Genomic DNA, 11,935 nt, shown 5'->3' on the forward strand with positions numbered 1-11,935 from the left:
ACTTGGTAATCCCTGTAATGACTCAGCTTGACAGACATTCATTAAGCACCAACCATTAGCCAAGCATCACGGTAGTAACTACATTTATAAAGACACACAAGACACAGGCACTCAAGCTTCTCTTAACACTGGTTTGTCCACTTTCATTTGTGTTCAATTCAGAATTTACTACAGATCTCAAAAAGCACCACGAAATGACATCTAATTCCAGAATATATTGCCAAACTTTAGGCGATTCCCAGCATAAATTCCTAGCTTACATTTACCATATGGGAACTTAAAAATGGTTGACCTATGAAATATACTGCATAGATTATGAATAAGCATGAACACACATATAAAAACATTCAAATACACATTAACTAGGCAAGTTCTGCTATAATACTTAGGTGTGATGGCTCAGAAACTTTACCAATGTTTACTCATTCACTAAAAGAAAAAACGACAGACTAAAACACATTTATCATAAAAATATGATTTTACCTCCAGATACGAGCACTCCATCAGAATTTACTGTCAATGTGTTAATAATAGCATTATGACCAGAAAGATTTTGAATGAAACTTCCATCAGGGAATTTCCACTGTTTTATGTTATCTGGAGAACCAGATGCAAATGTGTAACTGAAATAAGATTAAAAACAATTAATGACAAAGTAAACCAAGTAAAATAAAATGGTAGATTTGAAAAAGCTTATCGCAGTTGTATTTTGCACGTATACTCATTGATCTATGTCGTTGTATCAAAATATTGTCACACCAAGAGGTGAAAATATCAAGACATTTGCTCCAAGTTAAATCAGATTTACAAATTATTTTTAATGTATTTTAAGTCCTAGATTAATGTTTTATCCTCCTCACATTTCCCCAAGGGTCTACATCGAGCTAGAGCAGTAAGTGTAAAAACCCCTAAATTCACACAAAGGGCAAAGGGCTGTGCAACTATCCTGGAGAAAGAACAAGAGAGGCAGAGAGAAGGCAAGAGGATGAAAGGGAGGAAAGGAAAGAAAGAGAGCAAGAGGAAGAGAGAGAAAGGAAACGAGGGAGAAGGGAGTGAGGAAGACAGGGAAAAGGAAAAAGAGAGGGAATAAGGTAGGAAAAAGGAGGGAGAGAGAAAAGAGAAAAGACATGAATGCGCCCAGAAAAATGTCAGAGTGGCGTGACATAAACAACAGCTTGGGATATTATGCTCCGCCTCTCAGGACACCATGGCTATCATGCTCACGGTTCCTACCTTTTCCCCTATGTATGTGAACTTCCTCCTCCTCGAGAATTAAACTATTCTATGTCTATCTCAGTGTACAATAAATAATATTTATGTCCAAAACATTAAATCTAGCTATTAGCTTCTATTTTGACATTCGGCTTTTAACCATGATTTATTCATATTGTCTCATTTGACATGATCATTTTTTATCACGTAGAAAACTTTCCTCATCTTCTACAGGGCACAAAGCAAAATACTGCAAAGAGAAAATAAAAGAAATTCATGTTCATAAGTGGTAGAGACCTAGAGGTGGCAGTGTCTAAAGGACTACCAAAAGCAGTACTGATGTTGGTATTTCTGTACTATACTAAGAACTGAAGAAACACAAGGAATTAGGAGAATACACTTACTGTCTTGGATGTAACACCACAGCCCTCACTGATTTTTTGTGATTTGTTAATGTGACTCTTGTTTTTCCAGCCACCAAATCCCATAATCGTATTGTGGTGTCATGGCTTCCTGCATGAAAATAACACACAAATCCCCAAAACATACATCAGGGAAAAGAATGTAAAAGTTAACAAAATATAAAGTGTTCTTCCATAGACACATATGCCCAAAACATAGATCAGGGAAAAGAATGTAAAAGTTAAGTGTAACAAAATATAAAGTGTTCTTCCATAGACACATATATACTAAAAGAAAGTAATATCAACTCTTGGCTAATTGCTTCTAAAATTTTAGGTTGGTTTTAAATTTAATTCTTAAAAACAAAGTTAATAAACGCTTGTCCACTGATCAGCTAGAGCAACTGTGAAGATCAAAACAAATGGAGAGGGAGAAAAAAACTCGAATGATTTTTAGTTAATGAAATACATCAAGGAATTACTTTCTACTCTTAAAGATCCATTGTTATTAATCTTGTTTTAATTGAAACGAGACTCAAAACAGCTCTAAAGGTTATTAGTCTCAGGGTATCCTGTCCTTTAACTTTAATTTTCTAAATCGGTAATTCTGATACTATGAAACAATGCTTAATTTATCTAACATCACCATTTTCTAGTCAGACATTACATAATACTGTATATGACATAGTCTATGATATGTAAAAAGAGAAAAACTATCAAATGAAATGTTACAAATTTCAAATGCACAGAAACACTACATGTACAATGAGTCATAATATGAAAAATATATGTATAATCACAATGATTTGAATCACAATGATATGAATTTACTGTAAACTTGAAAAGTATTAATCGTACCAGTAATAATCTGTGGTTCTGCAGCTTGACATCTCACCGTAGCAACTGCATTTGTATGTCCGGATAACGTATGTACACTGGCTTTAGTTCTCACATCCCAAATCTATAAAAACGTAATAGACATACCGTCAAAGAGAACAGGTGTTTATATCTCAGGCATGTAACTGAATGAATTTAAGGATGAGAATTTACTACACAACTGTGCCTAAATATAATGAAGAAGGCACTTAAATGAGAGCTAATCTCTAAGCTGGCTAGGCAATGTAGAGAGACAATTGATAGGGGAAAAAAAGCTAAAATATCAGGGGACTGAAAGTCTAAGAATGGGTAAAATGGGACAACTGACTGAAACAGCCAACAGACAATAGCTGAGGTGACAGGATGGAATGTGAGAGTGTCACATTTCAGGGACAGGGTACTCCCAGAAATCAAAATGGTGAGGCTTCAGAACTAAAGATGACGATGGAAAAACATCGCCAAGAAACTGAGAAACTAGGTTATTAGTGAGTCATGGTAACTATCTTCAAGTTTCTATCAAAAGATATATGACTCCAATTTCAAATATGCATCCTGTAAGATGCAATACATTTACAGCTAAACACAACGCTCTGTTCCACTGACCCGTGCAGTTGAATCTCGACTACAGGTCACCAGCACATCAATCGTTGGGTGCAAATCCAAACCATACACTGCACTCAGATGTCCATGATAGTGCCTTATAACCTACAAGTAAAGGAGGAAAGTTAAAATTCCTATAAGTTGTAAGAAAAAGAATGGTGCATCTTTTAAATGCTTAAATCCAAACTCACCTTATTATATTCAAGATCCCAGCATTTGACCTGCTTGTCTTCTCCACAGGAGAACAGGTATGGGCTCCTCGAGCTTACTATTACACCACGCACTGTACTAATGTGCCCGGTTAATGACAGTTTTAACTTGCCACTAGCCAAGTCCCAGATCTGCAATCAAAGAATATTTAATTTTTCTTTTTGGTGATTATCCCAAAGTTTTAGAATCTTGATGTTAAAATTAAGTCTCCAAAAAGTTAAAGACATAAACACATAAAAATTTCTAAATTTGCAAAACAACCCCCTCCCCATAAATACAGGGAAAAAACAATTAAAAGGCATGCTCAAACTGGAAAAATATTTGTAACAGATGACAAAAGGTTAATATTCTTAATATATAAAGGGATCACTAATAACAAAAGTATGAATACCACAGTATTAAATTAGCCAAGGATGGCAATAACTTAAAAAAACCCCTATGAAAACAACCTAAGTGTCCATTGATGGATGAACGGATAAAGAAATGTGGTGAAATATTATTCACTTATATAAATGAATGAAATCTTGTCATTTGTGACAATAAAGAAGGATCCCGAGGGCATTATACTATGTGAAATAAGTCAGAGAGAAAGACAAATAGCACATGATCTCACTACATGAGGAATCTAAAAAAAAAAAGCAAAAAACCTGAAAAACCCCAGAAGCCAGGGGTGAAGGATACGTAAAGGTATAAACTTACAGTTAGTAAATTAATAAGTTACGGGGATGAAATATATACATGGTGACTATAGTTAATAATACTGTAAAGCATATTTGAAAGCTATTGAGAGAGTAATCTTAAAAGTTCTCATCACAAGAGAAAAACTTCTGTAACTATGTGTGGTGGTGGATGTTAACTCGACTTATTGTGGTGATCATTTCACAATATATACAAATACTGAACCATTATGTTGTAGACCTGAAATTAACCTAATGTTGTCTGTCAATTATAACTCAACAAAAAATTCAAAAACCCTAAAAGTAGCTTAATAAAGCATCAAAAAGTTCAACTTCAGTAGAAATTATGTATATACAGTTTTTAAAAGGTTAGGTACACATATCTGTTTATCATACTAGTAAATATTGTTAATGATATACAGTCAATAGGTGAAAAGAATCCTCTTGTACACTGCAAGTATCAATTCACCATTTTGGAAAATAATTTGTACTTTGGGTGCCAACTTAAAAAATGTTTGGCCCATTAATTCCATTTCTGAGAATCTATCATAAATAATTTAAGACAGAAAAAGCTTTAGGTACAAAGATTAATTTCAACATTACGTGTGATAATGAAAGTTAGGAAACCAAAAACATAGTGTCCAATAATAGGAAAATAGATTACAGAATACCTAAATGATATAATACAATGGGACCATTTAAAAAGATGTTTGATTTTTCACACAAATATGCCTTTGATATAATGTTACACGAAAAAAAGCAGGGTTCAAAATTACATATCGAACATGACTTTTAAAAGATACACATTTATACACACAGGAAAAAAGTGCAGAAGAAAACACATTGATATACATGCAGAGAAATAAATACTAAAAAGAAATTCATTTAAATATCTGGCAGTAGTAGAATTACATATGAGTCTATGTTCTTTTATATTTTCCACACTTTTTATAGATAAGCATTCTTTAATTTTATAACCAGAAAAACCTTAAATATAAAAGAATTAGTGGTAGTAGTCAGCATGTACTGTTTGGAAAAAAACTGTTGTTTAAATACCACTCTTTAGACAGAGAATTATTTGGAACTTTTAACCAGTATATATAATAAATTTTACTCCATACTTAGGTCTAAGAAATCAGAGGAGCTATAAGAGCAATTCCCACCAGAGGAAATAACTTAAAATAGATTAAATGTACATGGCAAACAGAAAGTTATGTTATTTTTTTCTTCCTCTTTATTACCTTTATAGTTCTGTCAGCAGATCCAGTAACAAACCACTGATTTCCAGGTTCCACAGCAATACACCGAACCCAGCCAAGATGCCCACTGATCACCTGTATTAAAAATGAAAAGGTGGAATGGGCAGACACATAAATTAAAGGTTATTCAATTTCAACTCGTTATTCATAAGTTAAAGTTTATTCGATTCACGTTTGAATTGCCTTTCCTCACATCTTCAAATGATACAAGATTATAAAGTTATCTGACAATTAGATTTTAGAATAACTATTAAAGTACTTCAATATGTGAATGAAAACCCAAAATGTGGTATATCCATACAACGGAATACTATTCAGCAATAAAAACGAATAATACTTGCAACAACTTGGAAGAATCTCAAAGCTGAGTGAAGGAAGGCAGTCTTAAGAGGTACGTACTGAATGACTCCATTCATACAACACAGTTGAAAAGACACAACCATAGAGAAGTTAAATAAATGGTTGCCAGGCCTGGAAAAGGGTACGGCTATAATAGACCAGTACAGGGGTGTTTCAAATTGATGTAACTTCTACATCCAGAATGTAGTAGTAGTTACCCAAGTCTACATATCCATTAAAATTTAATAAATCTGTACACCGAAATAAAATCTATTTTATCGTATAATTTAAAAAGTAAAATTTAGTATATATATTAAATTATGTATAGATGTACTTTTCCAACTACATACATTTTATTTTAGATCTGGTACGTTTTGAATCGTTTTATTTTACTAGAACTGAAAAGATAATCAGTAGGGCCAAGGAAATGTCCTAATATATTGTTTCACCCCTTGGCCTCCCTATTAAATACTCATTTTCCTAAATTTACTTCATCTCTTCACATTTAGTAGCCTTCTACCAATATTTTATACTGTATTTTATACAAAATACAAGTATAGCTTTTACTTAATCTCCTTCCCAAGATATCTTTTAAGATAGTGCCTAAGCCCCTTCCCTCAAACCACCTCAGATCACTTTACCAGTTTTCATATTCGCTCCTTTTCCTCCTTACTCTATTACTCAGCCCCTGCCAACTGGAAAGCAGTAACCATGTTTCACGCAGGGGAATAATACACAGACTCGCTCACCCTGTAGAGTTTCCACGGTGGGTGCCACTGGGGCTTTGGCATTGTAGGGGCCTTTTTAGCCATCAGTGCAGAGTTCTTGGCATTGCCACCCTCCATAACAGCCTAGATATGGAATACATCACATTATTATTAAAGATATCATATTTAAGTTTCCATGTTATCAATTCAAAAACGGAAATTCAAAGAGGGAATTTATGAAAGCTTTTTTTCTTTACATGAAGAGAAAGGACAGCTAAAAACGTCTGTACAGTTAGAAAATGAGTCTAAGACTTCTAATCAAAACTATATTTTCTATATGTTAATTTTAGCTTTAAGTAGCAATTAAAAATCTCAGAGAGGAAGAACATTAAATTTAAGAGCACGTATCACTGTACGAGTTCAAAACCCAGCTCTGCCAATAACTGGCTGATTGATCCTAAGTCAAAATTATGTGACATCTGTGCCTCCTTTATAAAATGGAAATTAAGTGCCTACCTCATACAGTTATTATGATGAACATAGAGTAGTAAATGCTGTACAAAGGGCCTATTATTAAGTGACTGTAAGTGAATTAACACCATTGCCTTTCATTGTCATATTTTAACATCATTAATACAGCAAAAGAGAGACTGACAGTTCCTTGTTTATCTTCCCCCAAAATATTTTAATACTATTTTAAAAGGTATTCTAGCTGACATATTCTATACTGTTGGCATCCATCCAAAAAGCCCATACTTCCTACCCTCAAAAAGCTAATATTACTTCCTCCTAACAAGGCAGAAAGGCTCAGGAGAGATCTGCGAATGGAGGCTAACAAAGAGATGTGGTGGGAGGATTAAATTCATACACGCCATAACGCCAGATCAACTGCATAATAAACTGAGGTAAAGCCCACTTATTCCAAGTGACAGCATATTTTCAGTTATTTTTTCTCTAACTACTTTCACCAATAACAACAGTAGCTGCCATTTACCTAGATAAACTTACGTGTTTCTAAATGCTCATTTATATACTAGTTGTATAGCCCATGAAGCTACAATACTAATAGCTCTCAATGCCAACTATATAAATCAACTTAAAGTTTTTTTGAAAAAAGCTTTCGTATCTAAAACATACTAATACAATTTCAGAATAACATTCCTTGTATTTTTAATAGTGGATAATAAAGAGCAATATTATCTTCATCAAACAGATATCATGTAAATGTGTAAGTAGACATAGAATTAACAGAATTTTAAATTCTAAAAAATATGTCAATTCGCTAGCAACTTAAATTAGCTCAGGTTACTATTTAACGACTGCAAGAAAATGTTCATTTAATATTTAAGGTAAGACTCTTGGGATAAGGGGAAATAAGGCAACGTGTTCCAAAAGGTAGAAACCTGCAGCATGATCTGACACAGAGAAACTCACCGAAGTCATCCCTGCGGGCTGTGAACGGTCAGAGGCCCCAGGATGTCGGTATTCCCCTCCAGCGGGCGCACTACGATTTGCATCAACCCTGAGGCAAGAAACATCACATTCTAAGTAATTAATGCCTCTAGTCTCATGTTCTGCAGAACAAATTTTATGTTAAATTTTTAAAGCAGTTAAAGAAGAATGCCATGTAATACATAATTATAAAGAAATAAATTTAAAAATGAGAAAAAATGTGAACAGTGAACTATGCTTTCAAAATTTTTGTAATTAGAAGGGTATTTCATACCTGGCCTGAGAAGAAGGTAACGCCACAGCTAAGGACTGTGCGGCTGACTCACTTGGCATTCTTTGGATCTTAGTATCTGCTGTTAAAGCAACCCCTGTTTAAAAAAGAAAAAATTCCTTTTAGTAGCTATCTTTGTTTCCACTTGTATGCATTTAAACTTAAATACTGGAGAAAACTATACCAAAAAGGTAACGGTGATTACATCCAGGTGGTGGTATTACAAAAACTGATTATGTTTTGCATGTCTTTTGCTATTCATTTTTACAGCAAATATTGCTTAACACATAACTCAAATCTGATTTAATCACAAGCAGCTTGGAATCACAAAGCCCTAGATAGTAAAGTTAAATATCTACAATCTTGGGATAATCAGATATAAAAATTAAGCAGTTCTCCAAATACTAACAAAATATTTTGAAGCGTAAACGTAAATTACTACAACGAGCAGCACTGACTCACCTGTACTTTCGTTATGGTAAATCCTGTCCTCCAAAATTAAGAGTACCTACATACACTAAGCTATTTTTTCCTCTACCCTGTTATACTGGCGACTCCATTTGTGTGCCTATTCCTGTGTCAATTCCTCTACCCAAACACCCAGGAAACATTTCTATCATATCTGCTTCTATATTAACATTTCCAGTATCACTTTTATAAACTTGGTAATATTTACATGTCTATCTAAACCTCCAAATAATATGCTTGTCTTAGCCTGGGGTAGTTTTACTATCTTTGAATTACTAGCACAGTGCATGAAAAAATATAGGTGCTTAAGAAAGTTTGCCAAACGAATGCATGTGATACTAAGTATTAATTATCATCTAAAAGCTATGCATGGATTCCTGGCTAGTTAGCTTATCTTGTATTTTTTAGGCAATGGGAATCATTATTAGCATGTTCATGAAAATACATGTGACAGTAAGGCATTTTCAATATGTAACATCTCACTTACCAGGTCCTGGTGGATATGGATGTGTACCTGTCACCAAATATTCAACTTCTTGTCCTTTAAAAAAAAAGAGAGAAATTAATGGCAAAATTTATCTTATGTACTAGTATAATCTCTTTTAATGAATTAAATATCAAACTATCAATTGGATTTCTAAAATGTTAACAATTAAATCCAAGCCTCAGAAATAAGATAAGCTGATCATTTTCTTTTGGCAATATGCATAGTGATTTCCTTGACCATTTGCTGACATGATGTTAAGAAAGCTTCTGTATTTGCTACACAGCAAAACTGTGTAGAGAGATCATCCTATAAAATAATAATCCACTCCGGTTTTTCTTTTAAGTAAATGGTTTCCCTCTGGAATCTCTTAATTATCTTTATTCGCTACAATTTCGGTGCTTAATATTATCTTTCTGGATTACGGCCAAAAGAGGCAGATGGTCTCCCCACAGATTAGGAATTTTTCCTTTAGTCTCCACCATGACCTTCTCCATATCCTAAGAAGTTCTGCCACCATTATACTACCTTTTTTTTATTTCCTATAAGGAAAAAAATCCACTAACCAATAATCTCACTTATCACTCCAATGAAGAAATCAAGATTTACATCATTAACACCAGTACGAATGTTAAATAGGGTAGAGCACTAATTAGCCCTGCCAGGAGGGGCACTAATACGACCTTTCATTTACCTATTTTAAAAATTCACATCAAAATTTTGACATTTCTGACAACACCAGACTCACCTTGATTGGCAGGGTATTGTTTATGACCATATGAATCTGACGCATTCTGAGGGCCCTTCTCTTTAAAATTTTCTTTCAAGGTAGGCATATGCAGAACAGGTCCATACTCATTCCGCAGCTTGATTGCCATTTTCCTTTTGTGACTATTTAAAAAAGTTATAAACATAAGAACATATCTTTGAGTACTTTAGATATATTCACCAATCTAAATATATTCACAGATAGCCAGGAAACAAGTACTGAAATAGCTTAAGTTTGCCTCATCATGTAGGAAAAGTTTTTATTAAGATTTTTAACTTAAACAGCATTTTAAAAAGCTCAAATTTTCCAGTGCATTTCCACACTTTTATTCACAATCCATCACATAGCATCCACTAAGTCTAAATAATACTCAATTAACCAATAAGCAGAAAACTTTTATGATGTGTTATCAAGGGTCTAACTGATTTAAAAATATATAGAAACTAATATATCTTTTAAAAAACTTCAGAGTCAATATACTTTCCTTTGAATGTCTAAATATAAAAATACCGTAAAAGCTTCTATAGTAACCTTTACTGGATATATAGAAAACAGAACTAATCAAAGTATTCAATTAGGTCAACAGTTTAAAAAGAAATGCACTTGTTATATTACTTTTAATAGGCTACTTTACAAATTAAATATAAATGCTTCTTTGAGGAACTAAATAAATTTTCAAAGAAGGGTAAAGGACAAAGATGGAACACTGCACATAATGCAATCCCAGACTGGAGCTGGAGATGTAGAACCAAAAATATGCCACCACTCAAAAATCTTCGTCATACTAACGAGAAAAGATGGGAGTAGAAGTACTGGCCAGGTACAATTTCAGCTCAGCAAGGCTCTGAGAGCAGCGGGAGGGAAGCTGAAAGCACATACAAAGTGATTGATTATAAAATATAACACCTAAAAGGGACTCTCCTAATTACTGGGTATTTGTAAAACGCAATTAATTAATGTAAAAGATAAGGCCAAAAAAAGAGTTAAATCAGCTTAAATTATGCCCAAACACCATTCACTATTGAATAGATATCCTATGAGTGTTAGTGTTACTAAACTTTAAAGGTCCCCCTCTCCCTGCTCTCTTCCCCCAATATTAGAAGTTTAATTATTCTAGCGATTGAAAAGAAACTATACCTACCTCTCTTCATCCAAAGGCACAGGTTTTCCATTATCAGCTACAAACATGTCATGGGTCCTCTTCAATGACCTGAACACAAGTGTATGCACAGAATGTTTCTGTACCTCCTAGAAAGAAAGAGGGTAGTTACATATCAAGCTACAAATTACACATATCAAACCTAAATTAAAGACAAGTTAGTTGTTATACTACATGTTTAAATATGTAAAAAACTTCGTATGACTCACCATAGCTATCTTTAGTAAGCTACAGCAGTCAAGTTCAGAGAAGAGGAGGAAGCTCCTCTTTGGCTACAGCCTCAAGTATACCAACTGAGTGATGCCTGAGATTAGTCACTTACTCAGTAAAAATTTACTGAGCTATCACTATGCGTCTGGTAGGTACTGTGCTAGAAGCTAGCAAGAGAATGATGAAAAGACAGTCATGATCCCTGTGATCAAGAGGAACCAGACAAAAAAAAATAAGCGAAATAATTCCACACTTTGATAAGTACTATGAAGGAAGCAAGCAAGGGACTGAGTCAGAGAATGGGGCAAGAACTTAGGATTGTTATAAAAGATCTCTCCGAGGTGATATTTAAGCAGAAAGGGAGTTAGCCTTGAACAGAAGAGGTAAGAACAATACAGGCAGACAGAAAATACCATGTACAAAGGTGTTCAGAAGTGGAAATAATGTCAAGAGCTGCAAAAACCGTTGTATATATTCAATAAGAGGGTGCGTTGTGATGCAAGATGAGGTTGCAAGGGTAGACAAGGTCCAGATCAGGCAAGGTTTTTTTTTAAGACCATTGCAACGGTCTGTATTTTTGCTCTAGGAACATAGGGCCAGTAAAGGGTTTTAAGCAAGAAAAGCAGGCCCAACTTACGTTTTTAAACAGATTAACTGGAAGGCGGCGGGGGTGGGGGATGGGGGGCGCTGTAACAAAAATGGAAGAAAGGAGACCAGCTAGGAGATAATGCACCTGTCTAGGTGTAAGATGATGTTGGTCTGAATTAAGGTAATGGCAGTGGGTATACACAAAAGTCCAGAAATAGTTCTGAGAAAAGACAGACAAGGCTTGCTAATAGAA

The 11,935-nt window shown here is 34.3% G+C and overlaps 1 protein-coding gene across 1 annotated transcript in view; it reads right to left on the minus strand.

Moving 5' to 3' along the window:
• Positions 1-11,935, minus strand: part of PLRG1 (pleiotropic regulator 1) — a 13,780-nt gene that overhangs the window by 1,283 nt on the left and 562 nt on the right. Inside the window, exons 2-13 of the mRNA XM_006916976.3 lie at positions 10,867-10,973; positions 9,705-9,847; positions 8,960-9,013; positions 8,008-8,101; positions 7,716-7,803; positions 6,324-6,425; positions 5,218-5,310; positions 3,281-3,430; positions 3,093-3,194; positions 2,472-2,574; positions 1,617-1,725; positions 483-623 (exon numbers count right to left, since the gene is read on the minus strand). Of these exons, the coding sequence (XP_006917038.1) occupies positions 483-623; positions 1,617-1,725; positions 2,472-2,574; positions 3,093-3,194; positions 3,281-3,430; positions 5,218-5,310; positions 6,324-6,425; positions 7,716-7,803; positions 8,008-8,101; positions 8,960-9,013; positions 9,705-9,847; positions 10,867-10,973 (1,286 nt within the window). The remainder of the gene's footprint in view (positions 1-482; positions 624-1,616; positions 1,726-2,471; positions 2,575-3,092; positions 3,195-3,280; positions 3,431-5,217; positions 5,311-6,323; positions 6,426-7,715; positions 7,804-8,007; positions 8,102-8,959; positions 9,014-9,704; positions 9,848-10,866; positions 10,974-11,935) is intronic.

This window comes from Pteropus alecto, unplaced genomic scaffold (assembly GCF_000325575.1).
Source record: "Pteropus alecto unplaced genomic scaffold, ASM32557v1 scaffold166, whole genome shotgun sequence".
NCBI classification, from domain to species: domain Eukaryota; kingdom Metazoa; phylum Chordata; class Mammalia; order Chiroptera; family Pteropodidae; genus Pteropus; species Pteropus alecto.